This window comes from Heloderma suspectum, chromosome 3 (genome assembly GCF_057233095.1).
Source record: "Heloderma suspectum isolate Gila_16-S chromosome 3, 16-S_ref, whole genome shotgun sequence".
NCBI lineage: Eukaryota > Metazoa > Chordata > Lepidosauria > Squamata > Helodermatidae > Heloderma > Heloderma suspectum.
Window position 1 is genome coordinate 64,884,633 of NC_139460.1, and position 26,386 is coordinate 64,911,018.

Below are 26,386 nucleotides of genomic sequence, written 5' to 3' on the forward strand. Positions count from 1 at the left end.
TCTGTGAAATCACATTATTCCAGGAATTAGGAAGGCAATCAAATCAACTGTTTGGTTACATTGCCCTCTGGTGTTTCAGAGTAATCACTACAATGGCATGCCTGCTTTTTTAAACAGTTGAGTGGTCCTGTAACTGTGAGGCAGGCTATTCAGTGGACTTTCAAGCCTTACTGTGGTAAACTGTCTTCAGGCTTATCAAGGCAGACATACAATGTATTGTATACAGAAATACATTCTGTCCTATGCCCCTGCCATGCTGTTCTTTTCCCAGTTAGAACTCTTGATTGGTTAGTCTGAAAACCTAGATTCACATCTGTATCTATTTAGAAACCACATGGGCTAAAATCTTATTTCAGGCATAACTTCAAACTACGGTACCATCCTATTAACTACTCGCGGAACCAGTGTTATAGTCCTTGTATTGAGAAGCCACCCCCAGAGACCTTATTCAGCAGATTTAGTCTTGCAGTCAAGCTTCAGCCCGTGCTAGTTCCATGTCCATTGGCTGACAGGGCTATGTAGTGGTCATGGCTGGCTGTCAGCTCAGAGATACCTTATAGAAGGCAGAATGGGAGAGACAAATAGAGTCTGCCTCTTCCAGGGCCATGTGCTTTTTCTACAGAGCATTTAGTATATTGGTAGAGAAGCCAGTGGGGCAACGTTGCTATCTGTGAGACTATGAGAAAATGCCCCTTAAGTCGAAATCCTCTCCCCTTCCTCCCTCCCAGTGTAAGAATGCCAAAACACTTGGAAGCTTTGGTTGGCTTTGGATAGCTCGGCTTTGTGGTCTGCTGCAGAGAGTTGTACCTCTCTGCAGCAGAGTGTGATCAAAAGCAGTGGACTCTTGCTTGTACTGTACTGCATGTTCATGGAGAATGTGATGCTAAATCATTTGTAGACAACCTGATTCTGAAGCAATTCCCTCATTATCTTTCAAACGCTCTTCACGTACAATTGTGTGTGTGCGTATGTGTGGTTTGGGAGGGCTATAGCTCAGTAGGAGCGCATCATTCTGCATACAGATGGTCACGGGTTCAGTCCATAGTACAGCCTTCCCCAACCGAGCGCCTTTCAGATGTGTTGGATTACAACTCCCAGCATCCCCAGCCACACATCTGAAAGGCGTAAGGTTGGGGAAGGCTGCCCCAGCATCTCTGTTTAAAAGGATTTTGAGTAGCAGTGCTGGGAAATATCTCTTTGCCAGTCAGAATAGAGGGATAGGCAATGTGATGCCCTTCATCATCAAACCTACATCAATGTGATGTAGGTTTGGACTACAGCTCCCACAATCCCTAACCATTAGCCATGTTGGCAAGGGCTTATGGGAGTTGTAGTCAAAGAATCAGCAGGGCAACAAATTGCCTACCCTTGGAATAGACAATGATACAGGGCTAGCTGAACCAGTGGGATAAAGCAGCTTCATATGAGCACAGTGGCATCCAACCTGGACCACTTGAAGCTCTTGAATGCATATACTTTTAGTGAAATTCCCAGAGCGCTCTAGGTAAAATAGGCTTTGGCAATTAGTTAACTTGCATTTATCTGTTTGTTTAGGTGGTGCACCCCCTTCAACGGTTAGCCAGGCTGTTCCTGTGACTCTTCCTGGAAATCTTCCTTCTAGCAGTCCATACACAATGCCCCCAGAGCCCACCCTGTCTCAAAATCCTCTCTCCATTATGATGTCCCGGATGTCCAAGTTTGCAATGCCCAGTTCTACACCGCTCTACCACGATGCTATCAAGACCGTAGCCTCCTCAGATGATGACTCTCCTCCAGCACGTTCCCCAAACTTACCGCCAATGAACAATCTTTCGGGTAAGAAACTAGTGCCCTGGGCATGCGGTGCCTGGTAGCATCTGGTTCTGCTGTTGCAGTGTCTGGAGAGGAGAATATCATAGGGAGAATGTGATGAAAATGTAATTCACACGTGGCAAAACAGTCTTGTGAACGTGCAAAATTCACAAGACTGAACTAACTTCACTAAAATTGAGGTGTCAGGAGCTGTTTGCTTAAAATGGAGCAGGCTTGGGTTTACAGTGTGTTAAGTGGGGTTGCAAAAAAAACCCCAACAACAAGAACTAGAGATTCTCTTCCCTCGACTCTCTCAAGTGGTCGTGTTTCACCTGAGAACTTTTATCATAGATGAGCGAGAACTAGTTCTCAATCCAAAAAGTGTTCTAATGTTGATCCAGTGAACCAGCTCACACATCACATTCAATTCCTGGGTTAAACAACCCAGAGGAATTAGTGTGGCTTTGTGGGAGTTCGAGTGCACTGCCTCCCATGCATTCACCACTTTTGCTTTCTGAAACAACCCAGGAATGCCCTTTTCCTGGGTTGTTTTGTGACTCCTGAAGCCAGAAACACTGGGTTGTTTATGGGTTAAACAGCCCAGACCTAACAACAACAAACCATGGGTGATTGTTGGATTAACTTTGGGTTAATCCCAAAACAACCCAGAGTTGCTGGGTTTGGACATCATGAAACAACCCAATAATGGGGCATTCCTGGGTTGTTCCAGAAAGTAGAAGTGGCAAGCATGCGGGAGGCAGCATGCTCCCATGCAGCTACACCAATTCCTGGGTTCTTTAACCCAGAAATTGAGCATGATGCACAAACTGGGTTACTGTGAGTAAATACGGGTTGCTGCATTTGGGACTGGTAACGTTGGTACTCTCATCAGAGATTCAAATAAAATTGTCACCTACTAATTTCCCATTGCAGGACTTGTTTCTGGGTACTAAGAATTTTTAAAGCTGTTGAGCTATGTCAAACTGACTTGAATAGTGAGAGCTTCTCTTCTACAGTATAACATGGTGGGGCTTGGCTTGAAAGTGTGCATGTTCTTAATTGAGGTTCCAAGATGCTTAGACTTGTGATACTACTTTTATTTTGAAGGCACCCCTTCCTCTTTATCCAGTGAGGTGGAAATGATGAGAGAGAGAGGTTCATGTGAATACAATCCTGCAGCAGTAAAGTTAAGTGAGGCTGTTGTGGCTAACATTGAGCTTTGCTGCTCTGGGAGTAGGAGCTGGACCTTTGCCAAGCAACTCCAGAATGACAGGCTCTACTTCTGCTCTGGACTCCCTACTCTTGGAGGTGATGTTATTTCTGGAGACCTTGCTTACAAATACCACTTCCTTGTGACTTCTTGCAAAAGGATCGAGAATAAGTTAGCATAATTATTCTTTTAGAACAGGATTGAATTTAATTTTCTGCTGCTGTATTACATTGGTGGTTTTCAAACTGTTCTGTGGAACCCTGGGTTTTCCTCTCTGAAAATAGCAGTAATGGCAATCTGTCTTCCCTGATCTTTGAAGCTTGATTACTAATTCTGATTTACCTTGCCATGCACAGCAAGAAGGAAGTGGTGGTGGTTTTCTTGAGCCAGTGGTGGGTACAGCCAGAGCCAAAAGCGGGTGGGTCACCCCTATTTTTCCTCCTCCTTGCTACCTCCTTTTATCTGTTTCTCTCTTCCATTCCTTGCAGCAAGTTGCCAGGAAAGGAACAGATCGCTGTTGCCAGAAGTCTGAGCTGATTGAATGCAGGCGGCTTTTGAAATTGGGTTGATGGCTGCATGCAGCACTAAGGCTGCAGGTTGCCTACCCTTTCTTTACAGTATAGAATACCCTTGGAAGAGAAGTCAGCAACTGAAAGGGTTCCCTCACTTGAGCAGCTCTTGGGGTACTTTAATCAGCAGACTTCCACTTTTGTGTTTGTCTTAGTAGAAAATAAGAATCTCTAAATACAAATGGTCTGGAAGAAAACTAATATGTGAAAAGCAAAAGAAACTGGGTGCATTGGAGTATTTTGACAGGATGCTATAAGCAGGACTGCTAGTGCAGTAGCGAGGCATCTATGGATAGCTAGGATTCCTGAAGAAAAGGCATTTGTACTCCATTAACAAAAAGTTTTTGTGTTTTCACTTCCTTTGTTCTAATCTTCTACATTTCCCCCCCTATTCTCTCCAGGAATGGGCATTAATCCCCAGAATCCTCGCGTTTCAGGTCCCAACCAGACGGGTCCGATGCCAACTCTTAGCCCAATGGGAATGACTCAGCCTCTAACTCACAGTAACCAGATGCCCTCTCCAAATGCTATGGGACCCAGTATACCTCCTCATGGGGTCCCTGTGGGACCTGGCCTGATGTCACACAACCCAATGATGAGCCATGGTTCCCAAGATCCACCATTGGTACCTCAAGGACGCCTTGGCTTCCCACAGGGGTTTCCTCCAGTACAGTCCCCTCCCCAGCAGGTGCCATTTCCACATAATGGACCCAGTGGAGGACAAGGCAACTTCCCAGCTGGAATGAGCTTCCATGGTGAAGGACCTCTGGGGCGTCCCACCAGCATGCCCCAAAGTTCAACAGATCCAGCACTTTGCAAGTCTGGAGGTCCGGGGGGACCAGACTCTTTTACTGTCCTAGGAAACAACATGCCTTCGGTTTTTACTGATCCAGAGTTGCAGGAAGTGATTCGCCCTGGAGCCACTGGAATACCAGAATTTGACCTGTCCAGGATTATTCCATCTGAGAAGCCTAGCCAGACACTACAGTATTTCCCTCGTGGGGAAGTGCCAGGCCGCAAGCAGCCACAGGGTGTTGGGCCTGGTTTTTCTCACATGCAGGGAATGATGGGAGAACAGAATCCAAGAATGGGCCTGGCATTACCTGGCATGGGAGGGCCAGTGGGCACACCTGATATCCCCCTTGGAACAGCATCATCCATGCCAGGCCATAACCCAATGAGACCACCTGCCTTTCTGCAACAAGGCATGATGGGACCTCACCATCGGATGATGTCACCAGCACAAACAACAATGCCTGGCCAACCCACTCTAATGAGCAATCCAGTAGGCATGATTCCAGGCAAGGATCGCGCTCCTGCTGGGCTGTATGGCCACCCAGGACCTGTGGGTTCACCTGGTATGATGATGTCAATGCAGGGCATGATAGGACCCCAACAGAACATCATGATTCCCCCACAGATGAGACCCCGGGGTATGGCTGCTGATGTAGGAATGGGAGGATTTAGCCAAGGACCTGGAAACCCAGGGAACATGATGTTTTAAGCTGCTACATAAAGACTGGATGGTTCCAATCCTCATTGAGATGAGATTCCAGGTCCTGAGAGCTCCAGGAGCACAGTTTGGCCATGCAATAGGTGAAAATAGACCAGAGGATGCTTTGGGAAATCTCGAATGTATGGAATTACCTGAAAACAAATAATTCATTTTAACAGGTTGTTTTTTTAAGATTTATTTTTTAAAAATTATTTTTGTGTACTTGGGTATCCTGTGATGGCACCTGCTTTGAGAATCTGTAGCTGTATTTTGAGAATTGCCATTTGTCACAAGTTGCACCATTCTCTGTATGTTTACGTCCTTTGGACTGGCTTCTCCCAGGACTCAGTTATTTTGGGGGGGTTATTTTTGTGTACTGTACTATATTGTAAAAGGGATTTTAGCAGAGACTTTAGTCTTTGGGGTGAGAGGCTGTTTACTTTTAGGTGGAAAATCCATCTTCAGAACTTTGGACTATTTTCCTTCAACTCCAATGTATAGAAAAACCAAACTACGACCTCAGAGCAGAGTATTAATGAAAAGCACAAAAGGAACTTAAGTTCAGTGAGGGGGAATCTTTTAAAAAAATAAGTTAAGGACATATTTTTCAAATTATGGAGTGCTGTCCAGCACCTTTTTGTCTCTCCCTCCCACTCTTTAAATAAAAAAAAGCATCTTGGTCCTCCCTACCCCTTTACTGTCTCCTCTGGCAGCTGCAATACATTGTATTATTTTAGGGAGTATATCTAGGAGAGCCCCTTCTCATGCTGGGAGTGTTGCCACTTTCAGGAAGAGGCTGGACTTGGACACTGTTACATTCTACAGTAGTCTTACTGTTTCTTATTCTCCTTTTCTTAGAACACCCCCCCCAAGTGACTTTATTAATGTGGGAGTGGAACAGACACTAAAAGTTATCCTGACTTTTTTTGTGGCTATCTTTTTTTTTGTTCCCCAGCGTAAAACGTTATGTGTAACCTCCATTAAATTTGGTACAAAACCACTTGCCAGGGCTGTGGTGTCAGAAAAATAAAATATATTGTTTCTTACAAAAAAAAAAAAAATAACGAACCAGTCCCTTTCTCCTTTGCCAAAATACAGTGTTCTGTCTTTGGGTTATTTCTAAACCTGCCTCCTGTAGCTGGTTAAAGTGTTTGGATACTTCTGAGTTTGTTCTAGAGCATTTCCTTCCAAGTTAAGTTTTGCCCTACATGCCTGGTAAGAGGCATCTTCAGCCTTGGCACAGTTTAGTAAATTCAGGCTCTATTCATATGTTACTTGGGCATAGAGCACTCGTGCATAGAAGGCCTGCTGCTAGCCAGCCTTTGTCATGTGGATGGACATGACAATATGGGTGAAGAATCCCCTACCCATCAGCAGCTGTTCACACATGGGGGTTCCTCTTTAAACTGCCACACTGAATGTGCAGGGGTCAGAGCTAGCAGCACAGCCATGCTCCTATGCATGAGTGCCTAGGGCTTACGTTGTACTCCAGTCACACTGAAGTGTGTTTTCTAGAGTAAGAGCCCTCTCAGACTCTGAGAGCATTGGAGAATCGCCTGGACTTTGTCCTCTTTCTTGGCTGGTAAATGAATAGCATTCTCAAATATTTATAACCAGTAATTTAGACCAGGGATTTTTTCTCTGCTGGGGGAATTCAAGCCAAGATCTTTATATGAAAAGTCCTTCTTTAATACATTGTTCTGAGCAACCTGTGCCTGGCTCCCATTTCCTGAGAGAAATCCTGGTATCAGTTGTAATATAATCATTTCTGCAACTTTATCAAGTGAGCACATGAACACTTATGGGCCCAGCATCTGTTTACATCCATCAGAGAAGATGAGGAGCAAGGACAACTGCTTCCTCTGTATGAACATCCTTATCCCACATTGCTGTGGAAGGTCCCTTAATCAATTCCCAAGCTATGTGTTCAGAGTTGTTCCTCACCTTCTGCTACACAAAACAGAGGTCCTGACTGCTCTTTGTAACACGGTTATACTAAACAGGGAGTGGGGTGGGTGGAGAGAGATGCTCAAACTAGTATAGGGCTTAATGCTAGCATCCTTGTTTAGGTAGAGAAATTGCTATAGCATTGTATCAATTCCAGTAGTCGATTTGGATTGGTGTAACTTGCACACCAGAAACCCAGTCTGAAACAAATTGCTTAACACAAGTGCTGCTGTCACTTCAGGTAGCAGCCATTTGTAATCCCCAGTGAGTCTTCACCTGTTTTTAAACTCTTAACAGCTTTGGGTTGGTGGTTACTGATAAGTGCATCCAGTTGTGTGTTTTTAAAACTGCTTGCATCCCATTACATTTTCCCAGGCTTACAACAGCTAGCATCCACACTTCCTTTTACATTTTAGCCAATGACACTCTTCCACAATTGTTTTATTTTAACACTGCAAGCTCAGCTCTAACCTATCGGCATGAGCCAATAATTAAGCTATGTTTTAAAAGCCTAGGAATGCTAGCTGTTCCCCACCTTTTATAATAAGGTAGCGACTAGAAGGTTCAAGGTAAGAGACTTTGCCCTGCTAATGACTGCAACATCTAACAGCAGTGAGTGTACATGGGAATTCTAAAACCAAAGGAAGTTAAATTAAGAATTTGTGTGAAGGATCATTAGTCTTGTAGTTATAACAAACACTCTTTCGTCTGGAGATTTTTGTAAGAGTAACAGTCTTTCAGATTAACGTCTTAAGGGATGGTTAGAAAATCCAGTATCAGTCTGTTTCTTTAGAAAGGTCAGGAATAGATTCAGCACAAGTCAAAATCCACATAGGACGCAATCCTATGCATGTTTAGACAGAAGAAAGTCCTACAACTCCCAAGCATGCCGCAGCCATGCATAGGATTGCACCTTTAAACTCCTAAAGAAAGACTACACTCTTGTAAGTGTACACTAGAGCTTAAAAGGAAGGAAGGTACTAAATGCATAATTTCCTAAAAGACACCTACAATTCTCTTCAAGGAGAATTGTGTACTACACAGTAACTAACACTTTGGATAACCACCACCAACTCTTGCCTTGGGGAGTGATGCAAACTTTCATTCAGATACTTAAATCTATTTCCAAAATAGGGAAGCAGTGTTCACCTTAGTTACTGTAGCAAGCTGTTTGCCACCACACTACTCAAACTGCCAAGTTAGACCACAAGTGAATAATGCCTTGCTTTTATGGTATTAGGAAGAGGAAGTTGTAACATAGTGATTCTTAATTATCAATTATCTGTTAAAGTGCCTCTTCTGTCTGGGAACAAAGCTTTTTATATTCCTCCGGTGTTGTACTATAAGTTGAAAGAACATTCAGAAAGTCCTCCAATGGACAGAGACCAGTTCTGCATCCTCTTGGAACCAGTTCCTGCAGAAAAACAAACCAAAATATCTAAAGTTACCACTCCTTGGCATTACCAGAGCACCTTGGGAGAAAAAGTTAAACCATCTTGTACAGCGTCAATACTGTCTTGTAAAGAAAACCAAGTTGCTTAAAAAAAATAGACAAAAGTTAGGTTAGAGAGCCTGAAGCAGGTATTAAGAGATCCTATGTGCCAGCTTTAGTAAGCTGCTCGAGTATTCAGATGAATGCCAAACTCTGGCTTGCACTTCACCCAGATCTCACTCAAGGCTGTGCGTGTGTGTACGCACGCGCGCATGTGTAGCAGCATCAGCATGGAATCCCTACCTCTCCATTGTAAGTCAGCCGCATAAACCAGTCCTTGGAATGCTGGTAGAGCTCCAGTGTCATGTCTGAAGCATATGGAGGCCACTTAGAATTAAAAACACCCAGAGCCATCAGCAACGGGAAGAGGGTAACATCGTGAACAGCATATAGAATGAGCTTCCTAAAGGAAAACACAAAATGAATGTCACTCAGTCTTACAGTAGCACTGACATATATTCACTGTATAACCAATGAGTCTTTTGAGCTACCTTTTCCATTCACATGGGGTATCAACTGTGTTGCTAGTGTCTGTTCTTGCTGGCAAAGGTGACTGTATTAACTAAATCACGAAAGCTTCAGCCTAGTGGAGTTTCTCCTATCTGCATTTTTCATGCAAGCACCTCATTCTACTTGTTCATCTGAAACTTCCTGTGTGAGCTAAGTTCAGGACATGCATGTTTAACTTGGGTTCTTTACAAGGGACCTTTGTCAAATTTGTAAGTATCTCAAGGCAAATCCTGGCTATTAGAACTGTCATGACTCTCTGATCTCCCCAGAATTCCATAGGAAAAATGTTAACATGCCACCTGTCCCCACCTCCATCCCACCCTTTTACTCAAGGCCTTCTCCCATACCTGCTTTGTCCCATTTCTCACACAGGGTTTCTGTCAGCATGCGGTACTCAGTGGGATGACCCATGTCAACTCTGAATGCATAAACTTTGCAAGTGAAGTTAGGAAGAGGCTATAAATATCAGTAATCTGTGTACCTGTCCTTGACAGCAGGAGAGGAAGGCTCTATTGCTTCCTTAATGTTCTTCTCTATTGCACTTAGAAGTGGACCGACAGCCATCGGAAGAGTCTCCCTATAAGGAAAAAAAGAGAGGACACATTGCAACATCTTTAACAGTTCTAGATAAGCTTAACTGCTAAGAGGAACAGAAGTAGTTTAAAAGTAAAAGGGATTAGTAGCTAGGAGGAGCATGTGTTACTAGCTTATGCAAGAAGCTAACTTTGTAATGCTAACTGGTGCTGTGCTTTACTGTAGGTGTAAGCATATAAATCCTCCCACTTACCTACCACTCAGTCCTCCCTCACCAGCCCTGTGGCTGCTCACCTTAAATTGTGATCTGTAACATAAAGGAGTGAGTCCACAGCCCTCTGCTCAATCATTTGCAGAAAACTCTTCAGAACAGGGCAACTCGGAAGATCATGTGTCTAAAAGACAGCATAGTATGAATTAAACAAAATACAAGCCTGTAAGCTTGCAATGACAAGCAAACCAAGATCAAGCATGAACAACATCCATGCATTCATGACTGGGTGTCTTGAGGTCTGTGTTTAGTACTAACCTGGATGAGCAACTGGTGTCAGGGGAATGGCTTATGTCCTTGTCTAAAGCTATACATTAAGACCACCTCGCCCTGTAGTATGAACAAATGGCTATATGAATAGAATTATGTTACTGTTTTAATAAGCAAGTGTGAGTGGATCAGGGTTACAGCAGCAGGATGTGCAGAGAACCTGCTTGGAGATGATGCCCAGGGGTAGTTTAGAATGAGGTGACTGGGTTTGTATTATTTCATAAAAGGCGAAGTGCCAGCGTGGAGTACAGTTTATGGATCTGCTGTGTTGCATGCTGCAAGAGTGGTTTTTGAACAATGTTGCAGGGAATTCTGGGTTCTTGGAAGCTTCTCAATGACAGACAAGCTTCCTACAAAGACAGCTTACCCAGTACTGCTGATCTTCCTCTGCCTTGCACTGCTCAAGCTGAGTGTGTTTTAAGCTGCATTTGTGGTGTATGCAGGGCAGTGGAGGTGCCAGAAGCCTGGCCGATACCCCACATGAACTAAGAGTGTGCCTCCAAATTTTTGGCATGCGCAGGTGGTTTGTCAGGCAAATAGACACAGAGAGGGAGCACTGAATATAAAAACTTTGAAAGTCAGACTTGGGGGGGGGGGAGTGGGAAAGGACATTTTGAGTTAAGTTATTGAGAAATGCTACTTTTAAGTGCTTTGTTTTTACTGACTGCCATTTATAAATGTGGACATTTATTCACATTAAGTCTTTGCTTCTACAGCTATCAACTCCAAAGATGTTTCAACTTAAGACTCTTCTCCTCCTCACCGTTTAAGGTTTAGTGCCGAATCAGTATTTTTCGGAGCAGGCGAAGGGGAGAGCACAGATACACTTTGAGTGAACTATAGGCCCAGTTCATGCATCACATCATGGGAACTGCTTGTGCGTGATTTGGTCCCATATTGCACAGGTAATACCTGTAAAGGGAAGCCATATGGACCAAGGGAATAAATGTTTCAAAAAGAGCAATCTGATGGGGGTGGTGGGGGTAGGCATAGGCTAGTTCAAATTCCTGGACCTGAGGTCGGAAACAGCACTCAGACCTCAGGCCCAGGGGTCTGAACTCCCCTCCCCCTTGCAGCAGGCACAGAGAGAACCGTGCTGGCTGCCTCCCTGAGGTTGCAAAGGGAAAAGGGGTGTGGTGGTGGGAGGGGAGGGATTATATCATATCCCCAGGCCTCCTTCCCTCCCTAACACCTCTGCTAGATGGCAAAAAATGCCTGTCTAGTGAAAATTCAGAGCAGGAGGAGCACGGAGGCACTGCACCTCCCGCTCTGCTTTGGATGGCTATACAGCTCCGAATTCGGTGGCTTACAGCCATTCCCATAGGATTAGTGTAAGTGGTACTCTGTGGAGTTTCATAAGCAAAATGGGCTTACAATCTTATAAAATAGGCAAAGGAAAAGACAACACATGGGAGAATATGAGAGAGAGAGAGAGAGAGAGAGAGAGAACGAACAAGATGAACGTGACTAAGTGCAATCATGCAAACTTAAAAAGGTGAAGCCGAAGGCCTTACAAAAAAACATAAGTTTTTCAGAAGGGCTGTGAAGGGAGAGAGGCGGCTCTCTAACTTGCTAGAGGAGCCTCGGCCATTTTCCTACTTCTTCAATGAGGGCTGTTCAGCTGAATGGTCACTTAACTATACTGCCTTCCATGCAGCTTCTCCCACCTGCTTGTGCGCATTCTTTGAATAGCCAAAGAAAACAGAGGTTGTTTCTATGAAGATGCAGCATACCTGTTCTGCAAAGATGTTGTCAAAGAGGAGTAAGAAATCCACTGCCTTCTCACTGCCAATGCCCATGCTCTGTTTAACAGTCTTCAGATCGTCGGAGATGCCTGGCTGCAAATGCATACTGGCCAACCTAGCTCTGTCAAGGACAAGGAAATGTTTCAATTTACAGTTGAGAAGTAGGCCTGGGAGGGAGAAGAACCTGACTGATTGATATATACTGCTATTCTACAAATGTCATCACGGCAGTGTACACAATACAAATAAAAATACATGCATAAAAACAATAGAACTATATGAAAACATTTAAACATTAAAAACACTACTCATAATTTAGAAAGCCAAAAGCTTTTCCAAAAATCTGAGATCATGGGGACCAATCTTCGCTCTGGAGAGAGATTATCCCACAATTTGGGAGCAATGGAAAAGAAAGCCTTTTCATGCATGCACGCTGAACAGGCCTCTGTGAGTAGCAGAGGGTTCTCAAAAGGGCTCTCCTGCAGATCTTAATAACCAGACAGGTTCATAACGAGACAGGCAGTTCTCAAATAGCCAAGCCTTAAGCCTTTTCAAACTTTAAAGGTTAAGATGACACCATGAATTGAGCCCAGAAACAACTGGAACCAGTGCAGATCTTTCAACATAGGGGAGATATGATCATGATACCATACACGGGTTAGCAACCTAGATGCTGCAATTTACACCAACTGAAGCTTGTGGATGTTCTTCAAAACTAGCCCTACACAGACTGCAATAGCCTAACTGCAATGCGACCAAAGCATGGATAACTGTTGCCAGATCAACTGATTCAGGAATGGTTATAGGTAGTTCACTAAATGTAGCTGTGCCAACAGTCTTTGCCACCTGAACATCCAGGGACAATGTACAAACCTGACCTTTTGGGGGGGGGGGGTGCGCGCGCGCATATATGTATGCGTGTGCTACCCCTTCCTGAACAGGTTGAACACCAACCTATGAACCAAGCTTTCTACTGACAAGCAGCACCTCCATCGTGTCTGGATTTAATCTCGGTGTGTTCCCCTTTATCCATTATCGAACCTAGGCAACATTCAAGAGCATCAACCATTTCCTTGGATGCAGGCAACAAAGAACTGTATTGCCAGGTGTTATCAGCTAATGATGGCGCCTAATTCCAGAGCTGCAGATAACCTTTCCCAGTGGTTTCATGTATATATTAAGCATAGGGAACAAGACAGAACCCTGAGGGCAACCATAAGCCAATGGCCATAGTGCTGAACAGGAGGCCTCCAACACTACCTTCTGGACACAACGTGACAAAGGATTAGAATCACTGTAACACTGTCCCAACCTTGCTAGGCTGTCCAGAAGGATACCAATGTTGAAAGCTGCTGAGAACTCCCAGAGAACCAATAGGGCCGCACTCACCTGCCCCCAATCAAGCTCCCAGTGCAGATCATCCACCAAGGTGACCAAAGCAGTCTCAAGTCCCATATCCCATCTGAAATCCCAATTGAAATGGGTCCAGATAATCAGTATCACCCAGATATGCCTGAGTTGTAATGCTACCACCTTCATCCGCTTGGACAAGAATGGTGCATTTGAGACAGGCCTATAATTTCCTAAGTCTGCTCCGTCAAGAGAGGTTAAATAAATGAAGGTCTCATTGCTGCCTCCTTTAAGTGAGAGAGATCACATCCCTCCCACAAGGAGGCCATAATCATTTCCTTTAACCATAAGGCCAGTCCCACCTTTGCCAATTTAATCATCCAGAAAGGGCAAGGGTGGAGTACACAGGTACTCCACCCTCTCCTCTCAAGACACCTGAAAAGTACCCAAAACACCTGGACAAGCGGTTGCCAAGGTTACATCCACCTGCCCTGCCTTGATGTTAGACCCAAACTAAGGCAGATCCAAGCTACTTTATCTGCAAAGAACGAAGCAGGTTGTTCACAGCAAGTATCCTGTCTTTTCCAGGCTCTATCTCTCCAGTAACCTGGCAAAGGCGGCTTTGCACAGCATGGAAAAGCATCTATTCTGTGTGAACACAATGGCAGCAAAGTAAGCTGCCCTCACTGCATGGTGATCTTGTGCACTTGGACTCCCTCAAGAGAGGACGAGGACTGCAGGGCAGTTAGGTTTGAAGTGATGGATTTAGCCAGTACAGATTCACACAGGAAGTTCAGATCTTGAGATTCAGAATTACAAAAAAGCAAGAGCTGCTGAGGAGGATGTGAAAATTTCACATCTCAAGCAGCTCAGAAGCAGGAAATCTTTCAGCAGAAATCACTAAATAGCTGTTGCAACACTGGAGTTTAGCCTACTGCCATCTCCCAAAATCTCTACATTTGCCAAGCTTAAGGAAACTATAAATTTAAAAGGAATTTAAAAGGAAACTATAAATTTGGGATTGGATCTAGGCTCTACCTTCCACAAATGGAAGGGCTCTGCTCATAGAAGGTCTTCCCAATTTTTCAGGGATGCCCACCCTCCCGCACCACAGCTCACCCCATTCAGCAGGGTCCGCCACTCCACCCCCCATTTTCAGGGGGCTGGAGAGGCTGCTGCAAGGAAGAGGGGAGTGGACGTCTGATTCCACCAGCCCAGTTACACATGCCTAAACCTGGATCCAATCATATTTCTTACAGAAGTAGGATAGTCCAGGGAGATAGTTTTAGATGGTGTATTGGCTGTACCAGGAAAGTGCAGACTGGTGTTTTCTCCTTACCCCATGGGCTTTTAATGCAAGCTGGTAATACTTGGGGGGGTTGAACTGGGCACTGGTGCAGCACCGTATTAGAAAGCCTCCTCCATTTTAATCCCTAAGGATCCTACAGCAAGCACATTATCTATTCCCTAAAATTCATTTGGCTCAGGCATGGGATACTCCATAATAGCTGCCTGGGAACGGCACTATAAATTTGGTGAAACCGACATACCACCATGCCGCTATAACTTACCAATGAAATATTCAAATGTAAAAAAAAAAAAAAAAGCCAAGGTATGTCGAATTATTTGCTGGATTTCCTTTTTTCCTGCTATTGATACAATATAGGTGTGTTAGTTTAAACATATTCATCCGTAACACAGTAAGGCAAGCATTCTACCATACAACAGGAGCACACTTTGCTTTTTTTCTTTTTTGTTTGAATGTTTTGCACTGGTCTCTCAATCTTACTGCAGCAGCTTTTGGGCTATGACAAAACCTGGCGTTATTTGCAAGAGGCTTTTGCATATAATATAGGTCATTGCCTTCTGAAAACATCATGCCAATTAAGTTCCAGCTTGCCACTGCACCTTCTGTCTGCACAATGGCACCGAACAGTCAGAAAAACTGTGGCAACTTACCTGTTTACACGTTTCAGCCGTTGGCAGTTCAGCGTATTGGGATAAAGGATTTCGGATTCTGCTTCATCTGTAACTATGGTAATAGGTCCTGCGTGACAGACAAAAATGTCTAGTTCTCATACACTTAGAACTGTTTTTAAAGCGTTAAGATATTAGAATTAAATCTCATCTTGCACTTCATACCAATGTAAAATCATGTATAATCTTAGAGCCACATTTTGGATTTTAGGTGTTAGGACAGCCTCCTACCCATCTCTGCCATGATCTGTGCAAACCTCATTAGGGAACTTCCTCTGCACTTGAACACATACATGTCTCTACTCCAATTACATTTTTGCTCCAAGCCAACCTTAAATCATGCCTATAAACTAATAAGGCCCACTGTGCTAAATGCTAAGTAAAGATTACTACTAATTAACACAGGCCTTCAAATACTTGCTGGTGATATATTCAGCTCTTACATATAACAACTTACACCATAGGATTCTCTTACTTGTAAATTAATTTACACCACAGCATGCCATTATCTTAATCAAAACAGTTAATAACAACAGCTGTTATAAATGCTGGGCTTTATGGAACCAGCGTTAAACTCAGAAGCTTCCGCCCCTCCTAACAGTTCCACATTGATCAAGTTTTATAAGCACTGAGCTGCTGCAAGAAAGGTTGATTCCAAACAAATTCCCCATGGGTAGCAGAATGCACATATATTTAGTGTGTTACTTCATCCTGGTATCATACCTTTCAAAGTTTCATTTGATGTTTGTTTGGTTATTTCTGGGTCTCTGTGCAGTCCCATGTATGGGTTCTGTGCCTCCACAGTGAATCATCTGGAATCTTCTAGAGCTAAATAATAAACATTTTTGCGGCAGCAGCAACCCCCTGCCCCCAGGCTCATACTCCTTTAGGGCAGATACTCCTAGTGACATGGCCACAGCCTTCCCACCTAGTTCCTTTCTGGCCAGCACAGTTCATTGTGAACTTCCCCTCATGACAGCTAAGGGACTTCTTTTCCTTTGTTGTTTTCTCCCTTCCCCTTTCTTTCATTTCTGTGAACGTTGTGTTTCCCCTTCAGTTCAGTTTGCCAAGGCCAGCCAGGTGCTTATGGCACAATGGTCATTATTCAAGAGATGTGCCGTTTGTGGGGTACGCTTCCCCCTCACCCCTCCGCCACATTCCACTTACCTCCTATCAGACAGCCATGACTATTGTTTGCTCTGCCTAGGTGAAAGGAGTCACAGTGAATACCTGCCTGGATTGCCAAAGCTTCATGAAGCAGATGTACCGCAACAGGTCGACTCACCTTAGAGCAATGTTGTGGGAATGAGCCCTCTCGACAGCCAAGGCAAAGGCCCCAAACCCTCTGAGGTCAGCTATACCACTGTGCACATTCTCAGCGCCACCAGCAATGCTACTGTCTCCTGGGTTAGAGGAGGTGCCTTGGCAGCTTCCTCTGGCCATGTGTTGAGCACACCTGTCTAGAAGATTCCAAATATTCTCTAGAACAGCCTTCCCCAACCTGGTGCCAACCAAATGTTTTGGACTACACCTCCTAGCATTCCTGACGATAGGCTATGCTGGCTGGGGCTGATGAAAGTTGGAAGTCCAAAACATCTGAAGGTCACCAGGTTGGGGAAGGCTGCTCTAGAAGGTTCCAAATATTGCTCCATATAGGCACAGAACCCCTGGGTGACGGCACAGATGCGCATGCGAAGAACTACAGTTACAGATAAGGAACCTGCCTTCTCACTGCCCGCTTTTCAAACCAAAAATCAAACCAAGACTAAACCTCCAGTAGCATGAACTCAAGGAGGGGCACCCACTCAGGAGTACTGAGCAAAATATGAAACGTGTATGCTGCAAAACCTTGCACACTACAGCTTCTTCCCTGGGAGTTACAGCAAGGAGACCCAGAACTCCTTTGCAGACAAGTCACCACTGCAATTCCTCCTCATTTACCGTGTAGGTGGAGACTAACAGAATGCATCAGGGTGTGGAAGGGTAGATAGGGATGAACAGAGGGAAGGTCATCTAGAAAAAGAACAAGTGGCACAAAAAGTGAGGATCCCAGTGACAGGGGACCATGTAAGGCAGGACAGAGGAGAGAGCAGTGAGAAGCTCCCCTTCATCGCTAACCTTCTTTCTGCTGTTGGAACAGCCCAGCTAGCAAGCACCGTGTTGACTCCAGATTCCGAACAATATTAGTGGAACGAACACTGAAAGACAGAAGGTAGCCAATGAAAAGGAGCAAACAGGTGGCTGCCGCTTCTTGAACAAACCGGCAAGGGGAAGACATGAGGAGTTCACTAGTCCATGGACCACCAGCAGTTCCAGGAACCACCTGACTATGCCAAGGTCTGTAGAACACCCTCTTGGACACATGCGAAACCACCAGATGCCCACTTCTCAGGGCTAGCTGGAGATTCTTAGCATTGAACTAAACCTGTGTAGAAGGAAAACAACTAGGACCTGACAGGAAGTCTGCTGAGGCTTATAATGCGACATTGGGAGGGGGAAGAGAGTTAGCAGAAAGAGCAAACAGCTGTTAGGAAGGAAATTGGAATATTTAGAGACTCACAAGACCTCAGAAGGCCTGAATGCTGGTGACAAGAAATTGAGCTCTTCGATGTAACGTCTCCTTAGCCGTTTTCCCAGTGCAAACATTTGCTGCATGCCTACTTTTGTCAGCTGCCCTGCAATTGCACCACCCTGGGAACAGAAAAATTCTATTTAAATTTGTTGTTAAGGCGGCAGGCAGAAAGGCAAGTTTTGGAAGGAAAATACATTGTGCCACCTTCAGTGTAATTTTTTTGTAGTTTTCTTCATAAGGAGAATAAGGTCTTGGCCCACCAGAGAGATCAGTGACTGTGTAGTCAAATTCCGTTTGAGCAGGGGTCTCCAGAAGAGCAGGATTCCACTCCACCTTTTCAAAATACAAGGGGAAAGGAGCTCGATTAGGAAGCTATAGCCACGCTGGCTGGGAATTATGGGAGCTGCAGTCCAACACATCTCGAGGGTACCAGTTGGGAAAGTCTGGCTTAGGCAATAACTTCCAGTGCTCACAGGTTGATGCTGCAGCACACAACGAGGAATGAGGGAAGAAGCACTGCACCACTCTCTGTCGTCATGTCCTGTCCAGTAGGACAGGAAACGCACTCTTGCAACGTTGCATTGCAGGCACAATTCAGCTGATCTCACACAGAGCTCATTTTCTTAGCTCTGCAACACTCTATGTTTTCTTAACCTTACACACCATCTATAAGTTTGCTTCCATGTTCTCTACATTTTACTTTGGCCTTCTGGGAAAAATGTGGACCTTTATCAGAGACTGTAGATCTGCTGTAGGAAGGTGTGGCATTGCTATATTTTTTGTACTTTGCCATGTGTTATCAACACATGAGCAAAGCAAACCTTCGAGTCAATGTATACTTCAGTCCCACATGCCATGGCTGTGGCGAGGCATGCACTGTCAAGGGAGGACAAGTAGGCTCACAGTGCCATTGTATGCACTGAAGCACTGAATTCAGTGGGGGCTTCCTCCTAGGCAGGGGGGGGGCATAGGATTGCGACCTCAGTGACCTCTGCTGCTCCTCACAAAACTTCTGTTCCCTTTAGCGTGCACCTCTCGTAGTAACTGGCTTTTAGCTCAGCTGGAAAACTACGGCATGTTCAGGAGGGACATTAGCTGCCGTTTGCTTCAGGAATTTCCAAAACCAGGGAGTCCCCTGTTCAAAGAAGGCCTATCTGCACGAATTCACTAGGTAATATTTAGGCGCACTCTTGCCTCAGCCCGCATTTGCAACAGGGGGCATATCGGTAAATAGTTCTTTCTATGGAAAAATCATGGTCTAGCTTACACGGTGGTTGCTACAAAGATCACTGAATGTATCCGAGGCGCTTTGAACCTTCAAAAGCGCTATATAAAGGAAGGCGCTGCTGTTTCCTTTTATCGCCCCACCCAGCACTTTCGACTAGCTGGGCGATGCTGCAGCTGCCGTTCCCCTCGACGTCCCCTCAGGCCGCCCCTTCCCAACGCGGCTCCCGTCTCACTCTGTCCCAGCGGCAGGGGAAGAAGGCAGAGGCGCGCGGGTGATGGTCCCGGCCCCCGCCCCGCCCCGCCCCGCCCCGCCCCAGCCCGCGCCTCACCTGCTCTACGTCGGGGATGGGTCGGAGAGGGGTGCGGGCTCCGTGCCGGAACAGAACCAGCACCAGTTTCAGGTCCAGCCGGCCACTGCTGTCGCCGCCGCCGGGCGTCCTGCCCCTCTTCGGCTCGGCCAGGGCTCTGCCCTTGCTGTGCACGCAGTAAGCCAGGGTGCCCAAGATGCCTGCTCGGGCCCACAGACTCATGCTAAGGGAAGGCCCGCGAGGCAGCCCGGAGCCCTCGCCGGACGCAGCCCGGCCGCCCGCCCGCTGCAGACAACGCGGAAACCCAGAGCGGGGGAGCCGGGCAGAGCCGGCGGCAGCCGACCGGAGAACCGAGGCGCTGCTCCTGGAAGCAGAGCCAGCCGGCCCTCCTCGCTCGCCGCCGGTGCTCGGGAATCCCAGCGCGGAGCAAGAGCGTGGGAAGGCTGCAGGTGAGACCAGGTCCCGCTACGACTCGCCCCGGGCGGAATCCCGGATCCCTACGAGGCAGAGGTGGATCATGGGAAATGAAGTCTCCTTGTTCCTTCGCTGCTCGCTTCTTTTCCCCCGGCAAGGCGGGGCTCGAGGACTACACGTCCCAGAGGGCCCGGGGACGTAGCATCCCCGGGTGGGAGCTGCGCCGTTCTTTCCCAGCCGGTCATGTGCTCGGCGTGGGAAAAGAGGCGGGGATGCCTCTGGCCCGACGAGTGGAGGCCCGCGCAGCGGGGGCGGCGGGCCTCGTGCGCAGGGCTGTGCCTGCTGCCTGTCGCCTCCCTGGGTGTTGAGTCGGGGATAAGCGCGGAGCGCGGGCGTGAGATCTCGTGAATCCTGGCGGCGATTTTGGGCAAAACCCAACATAAGTTCCACTTAGAGTGGACCCACTGAAATGAATGGGATTTAAGGTAGCCATGACTAAGCCCCATTAATTTCAATGGGTCTACTCTAAGTATGATTTATGTTGGCTTTTGCTGCCCTTCGTGCTGTAAATTGGTACGCGCAGGACGCTGGCAGGGAGCTCCTTGCTTTTCGGGAGCCTGGGGTAAATTGCCCCAGTTCCCCCCACTCTCCTACGTTCTGGGCAGCCCGTAAAACGGGGAAATCCTCTCACCTGCATTATTTCCTTCCCTGCGTTGAAAAAATAAAGCGTAGCTACATATTCTCACGGTGGATAAAAATCAATGATGTTTTTAACACTGTAATCCTATTTCCATGAGGTTTACTCCTAAGTAACTCTGAATAGTTTTTTAAAAGTGATAATTCAGTTATTCTTTAAAAACAAAACAAAAAAAACCGGATTTCAAAATAACCGGATTTCCTTTTTATGGCTGTGCCCAGGACAGTTTCTCAATTTTCCAAAAGTTTATTCTGAATGGCCATCATGATTCCTTATGGGCACCTGACTTGTATAGAAAAAGGCCATTCCCAGCATTTCATGCCATTCTCTCAATATTTTAGGAGAAGCTGGCTTGTCCTATATGGATCAAAATAAATGGAATCTTACGTGGGACACTGTTGAGAGGAGACAAAACTTGCATCTCTCTCTAGATCAGGGGTAGGCAATGTGATGCCTCCAGATGTTTTGAACTACAATTCCCATAAGCCCCAGCCAGCATAGCCAACGGTCCAGGTTGGATGCCACTGTGCTCATACAAAGCTGTTTTATACCATTGGTTCATCTAGCCCTGTATTATTGTTTATTCCAAGAGTAGGCAATTTGTTGCCCTCTAGATGTTTTGGACTACAACTCTTATAAGGCCCAGCCAGCATGGCCAATGGTCGGATTATGGCAGTTGTAGTCCAAAACATCTGGAAAGCGCCACATTACCTATCCCTGCTCTAGATACTGGGGATCACCAGGGACTGGAGACCCTGGAATATCTGTATAAAATAATGTTGCTGGCTTCTCTTAATTTGGTTGTGCTGAACTTCTGTGATAGGTGTGCGCACACATATACTTCCAATGTGACCTAAATTCTTGTCAAGCCATAGTATGGTGGCATTTGCTGGAACAACCTTTTCTTCACCTCCTACCGCCCCCACTATATACAGTCAGGGCCAGAAATATTGGAACAAGGATAACTGTTTTGGCAGTTGGCCTCTGTACACCACATTGAAATTGAAAGGAAACACACCCAGATGGGAGCGAAGTCAGGACTTTCAGCTGTAATGCAAGGGGTGTGACAAAAGTGGGGCACTAACCATTCAGGAAGGAAAGCCAGTGGCATACACACACACCCATCCTTGGTGGCTCATAAGTAATGGAACGAATGGCTGACAAGCAGCTGCATGGCCAGGTGTGTCCTGTTTCCTGGGTGCCCCATGACCAGTCAAGCAGAGAAAAGGCCTGGAGGTGGTTCTGAGTGTCACATTTGCATTTGGTAGCTGTTCACTGGAACCCCCAACATGAGGTCCAAAGAGGTGCCCTTGCGACTGAAGGAAGCCATCATTAGGCTGAGGAATCAAAATAAACCCATCAGAGAGATAGCAAAAACAGTGGGAGTGGCCAATGCAACAGTCTGGAACATCCCGAAAAAGAAGCTGAGCAACAGCAAAAGGCCTGGAAGACTACAGAAGACAACTACAGCGGATGACCGCAGAATTCTGCTTATGGTGAAAAGGAACCCTTTCACAACATCTAGCCAGGTCAAGAACGCTCTTGTGGAGGTAGTCATGTCATTGTCAACATCTACAGTCAAGAGATGGCTTTATGAATGTAAATACAGAGACTTCACAACAAGGTGCAAACCACTGGTAACACTCAAGAACCAAAAGGCCAGATTAGCCTTTGCCAGCAAACACCTAAAAAAGCCTGCCCGGTTCTGGAATAAGATTCTTGGGACTGATGAAACCAAGATTAACTTGTACCAGAATGATGGGAAGAGAAAAGTATGGAAAAGCAAAGGAACCGCTCATGATCCAAAGCATACCACATCAACTGTCAAATGTGGTGGAGGCAGTGCTATGGCATGGGCATGTATGGCTGCCAATGGAACCGGGTCACTGGTGTTTATTGATGACCTGACTGCTGATAAAAGCAGCAGGATGACTTCTGAAGTGTATAGGGCTATACTTTCTGCTCAGATTCAGCCGAATGCTGCCAAACTGATAGGATGCCGCTTCATATTGCAGATGGAGAATGACCCAAAACATACAGCAAAAGCTACCCAAGAGTTTCTCCAGGCAAAGAAGTGGGATGTTCTTCAATGGCCAAGACAGACACCTGATCTCAACCCAATCAAGCATGCCTTTCACTTACTGAAGACAAGACTGAAGGCAGAAAGACCCACAAGCAAGCAGCAGCTGAAGGCAGCTGCAGTAAAGGCCTGGCAAAGCGACTGAACAACAACAACAACAACAACAACAACAAAGCATCTCGAGGGAGGAAACTCAGCATTTGGTCCTGTCCATGGGTTCCAGACTTCAGGCAGTCATTGACTGCAAAGGATTTTCATCCAGGTATTAAAGGCAATCCTTAAGTTTGAAATGATGTTGGTTTGTTCCATTACTTATGAGCCCCCAACAATGGGGGTATGTGTATGCCACTGGCTGTCCTTCCTGAATGGTTAGTGGCCCACTTTTGTCAAACCCCTTGAATTACAGCTGAAAGTCCTGCCTTCGCTCCCATCTGGGTGTGTTTCCTTTCAACTTCAATGTGGTGGTGTACAGAGGCCAACTGCCAAAACAGTTTTCCTTGCTCCAATATCTCTGGCCCTGACTGTACTAAGCCTCCCCATAGCACTCTGACTTGCACGGGGTTAATTGTGAAGTGGGGAGCCGATCACTCTGGACACTGCTGCCAGCTTGCCTCTACAAGACACTGGCAGGATACTTGTAACCTATTTGGCTTGTCACTGCAGAGATCATCGCCCTGAGGCTTCTGCAGCGCGCTCTCACAGTATGAAACCATACCTGCTCACACAAGTTTTCCCCTGGCTTGTACTTAACCATGCTACTGTTCAATTTTACTTCTTTATTTTTATTTTTGTTGCAAGGTGGAACTGTTTATCATTGCACTGTATTACATATTATTTTAACTATGGTTTTTAGTATTTTGTTTGTAAATTGCTTACAGAGTTTATTATATTAAGTGGTATAAACTATTCTAAATAAAATTATTATTATTAATAATAATCATAAAGCACTCCACCTCTTTATCTGTTCTCTGTCCTTTCCCTTCTGTAAATGACAAGAAGCTGCTGCTGCTGGTCGGGGCATATTGACAAAAAGCCCTCTCCTTTTTCTACCCCATCAGTCAAATTTGATGGGCCTTTCATCAGTATTTAATATTAATCCAGAGTATGGTTATAATGACATGTTTGTAATATTTTTGTCCACTAGAGAGCAATAGTGGGATTTGGAAATGGATTGCTTGGTAAAGCCCCTTGCGTTGGAGAGAAAATAAGAGGAGAGAAAATAAGAGGAAAAACTAGTTTCTTAGCTTTTAATATGGGAGAAAGCAAAGCAGTGTTTCCCATCCACTCAGGCTGGGTATTTCATGAACTATACCTGTAAGCCGTAGGCAAAATCTGTTGTGTAAAGAAAATATCCTGGGTTTGTATTGAATGCCCTAGATAAAGTGTGTATACCCAAAGGGAATGGTCAGGGGGGGAAACTGGATAAGGAAAATAATATTTCTTCTTTTCAACAGGCAATCATAGAAAAGATTTAGCAGTTGATTCTCTTGTAAATAATCTTTTGTCAGTGCAGAGCAGAAAAAAAATCCCAGTTTCCTTTAAAGAGCTACAACTGGGAATAAGAAAAAAAGAGGGATAGTAGATACTCATCAAGCATGGTGAGAGTGCTAATAATTTAGGAGTAAATGGCCTATAAACAGAAAAAAGGGGTATAAGGGAGCTAGGTAGTCTGTGTATGTGTGAGAAAGAGAGTGAAGGAGATTTAGTTATTTTAGAAGGAATGTGGAAGTTCATAACATTTAAGAAATATTGCCTTGGAGGGATTTACATAAAACAGGGGATTCCAATGCTACACCCGTGGGCATCACTACACTCACAAGCGGGGTCTTTGCAAGCTATGTGTGCCCGTTTTCCAGCACAAGGAAGCATATCTTTCTTCTAAATCTTGGCTTCATACTGGTGGTGGGTGAGAACACCCCTTTTTCCTTTCTCTCTGTTTCTGTTGCCCCCTTCTCTCTCTCTGGCACTCCTTTTCTCCTCTCTCCCTCTTCCTCCCCACCTAGTGAGCTCCTGGGAGAGGAATGGATTGCTCTTGCCAGAGGACTGAACTGCATGTTTGCAGAGGGACTTTGAAATTAGGATGAGGGCCACAAATCACCCCCCCCCATTCTAAAGGAGGGAAAAAAGTACAGAACATGCTCTCTCTCTCTCTCTCTCTCTCTCGCTCTCTCTCTCTCTCTCTCTCTCTGGTAAGGCCCCACCCCCACCACCGCAGCAAGGGAAAGCCTCAATAAATAAATTTGAATTTTCATTTTTACCCCTCCAGTTCAGGGCTCACGGTTTTTGTTGTTCTTTCCCTCATTTACATCTTATTTCCAATATTCTGCTGTCAACTCCTGCTCCCAGCCCAGATTGGACCCCTGATCTAATCCAGCTTCCTGCTCAATGCAGGATGCAACTGCAGCACCCCTGGCAGATGTCCATCCATCCAGCTTATACTGAAATACCTTCAGCAAAGGAGAGCCCACCACCTCCTGCTACGTCCCCTCTCCCATGGCCAGAGTAGAAGAGCAATGAGGACTGTTTGTTCTGTGCTGCTCTGCGCATGAGCAAAATCAAGGTGGGAGGCCCACTCGAGGCAAGCTATGCTTGCCTCTGTTTTGCTCAGAGTTCACCTGTTCAATCAGCTCCACTTGGTTTCTCGTGGAGAAACCTGTAGTTCTTAGGAGCTTTCATCAGGTGCTGAGTGTATATTTATAAGTAATGCAAATATTTCAAAGACACCTGAAGTCTCTAGTACTCTGCCATCCAAAACAATTTCTCATTGCTCAAGGACGTGGGGAACAGGTAACAAACAACATGTTCACTCTTAATCACTTACTAGCTGCCATAAGACTGATCTAATGTGCAATTGGCATAAGTTTATGGCTCTTGCGCAGACCCTCTTTCTCAGCCCCCTCTGAACTGCTTTCTATTTTAATTGCCACCCCACTGTTTCATGTGGGTAGGGGAATCCGGCAATGGAAAGGAGAGAGGGGGCTTTAGCCTTGTCTTAGGGATCCTGGTATGTGCATTCAAGACATTGCTGGTCTTCCCAGCTGTTGCATGCATGTTATTTTCAGAAACTCAGTAATCCCTGGGGCTTGGGGTTGGATTTGTGTGAATATGTTGGGTAGTTGAGGTGCAAAAGTTCGAGACAGAGTCCCCAAAACAAGAACACTGTGGAGAGTTGATTTCAGTCTGCAGGATAACAATGCCTAGCAGAAAAGAGTGAAGGCGATAATTTGGGTGGGAGAGGGCAAATCCGAAATGTGTGCAGGATTTTTCAAAGCAACAGACTAAAACAAAGAACACTGAAGCTACAATCCTATGCACACTTTTCTGGGAGTAAGTCCCATAGAACTCAATGGGGCCTATTTGAGAGTAGACATGTATAAGATTGCAGTGTAAATGACAATTGGAATGCTCTGTTTCCTTCCAAATGGCCTTCAGAAACACTGCATTTATGAATGGCCATCAGAATGTATTAAATCACGGGTATGTCCCTTTTCAAATTTTGCTTCCAGGCGGCACCTGTTTCTTCCTTAACAATGTCTATTTCCCCACTTCTGCATGTATTTTTAGTGTGTATGTATGTATATATATGATGGCTCCAAATGATTTTAAAGATGCTGTGGATCGCAATGGTGTCTGGCTGGAAAGCAAGAGTAGTTAAGTTTGTCAGAGTTTCCATTATAAATCTCCTTTTTTCTTTTTTTCCTGGGTCATTGAAAGGTTTATAATATCTTGTTCTATTTGTAGCTCACAAGTACCCTCTTAACTTCTCAATTTTTTTGTCGCTATCCAAAGAGTTTTGTCGCCATCCAAGAGTTTGCTGGGCTGAGATGAAATTTTCAGAAGCTCTCAGGGATTTTGAAACTTTGAATGCCAATGCCATAAAATGACATGGTTATCAGAAAATGTCAAGCACATTTCTCCCGCTGCAGG

General features: G+C 45.4%; 2 protein-coding genes across 4 annotated transcripts in view; one reads left to right on the forward strand and one right to left on the reverse strand.

The window, feature by feature from the left end:
* Positions 1-9,131, forward strand: part of BCL9 (BCL9 transcription coactivator) — a 49,745-nt gene extending 40,614 nt beyond the window's left edge. Inside the window, exons 8-10 of one of the 2 annotated variants that reach the window (XM_084843475.1) lie at positions 1,555-1,815; positions 2,899-3,099; positions 3,972-9,131. In XM_084843475.1, coding sequence (XP_084699601.1) covers positions 1,555-1,815; positions 2,899-3,099; positions 3,972-5,074 — 1,565 coding nt within the window. In that variant the 3' untranslated portion in view covers positions 5,075-9,131. The remainder of the gene's footprint in view (positions 1-1,554; positions 1,816-2,898; positions 3,100-3,971) is intronic. The other variant, XM_084843476.1, reaches the window with a different exon arrangement.
* ACP6 (acid phosphatase 6, lysophosphatidic) lies at positions 8,224-19,747 on the reverse strand. Of its 2 annotated transcripts, XM_084843478.1 has the most exons (11): positions 19,290-19,747; positions 17,938-18,066; positions 17,722-17,852; positions 17,280-17,359; positions 17,103-17,174; positions 15,144-15,231; positions 11,823-11,955; positions 9,843-9,943; positions 9,496-9,591; positions 8,748-8,907; positions 8,224-8,426 (listed from the first exon to the last, which is right to left on the reverse strand). In XM_084843478.1, the coding sequence occupies exons 1-11, from the start codon at positions 19,488-19,490 to the stop codon at positions 8,298-8,300; spliced, it is 1,320 nt and encodes a 439-aa protein (XP_084699604.1). In that variant the 5' UTR covers positions 19,491-19,747; the 3' UTR covers positions 8,224-8,297. The 2 variants fall into 2 exon arrangements, with proteins under 2 accessions (XP_084699604.1, XP_084699605.1); XM_084843479.1 differs by lacking the exon at positions 17,103-17,174.
* Between the last annotated feature and the right edge of the window lie 6,639 nt (positions 19,748-26,386).

Bases quoted from the DNA above. Each gene is read 5' to 3' on its own strand.
- ACP6 (XM_084843478.1), bottom strand. From the start codon at position 19,490: ATGAGTCTGTGGGCCCGAGCAGGCATCTTGGGCACCCTGGCTTACTGC. The intron at 11,956-15,143 runs GTAAGTTGCCAC...TGTCCTTGACAG, and splicing joins CGGCTGAAACGTGTAAACAG to AGCTAGGTTGGCCAGTATGC. The intron at 8,427-8,747 runs GTAGGGATTCCA...GTTTTTCTGCAG, and splicing joins GGCTGACTTACAATGGAGAG to GAACTGGTTCCAAGAGGATG.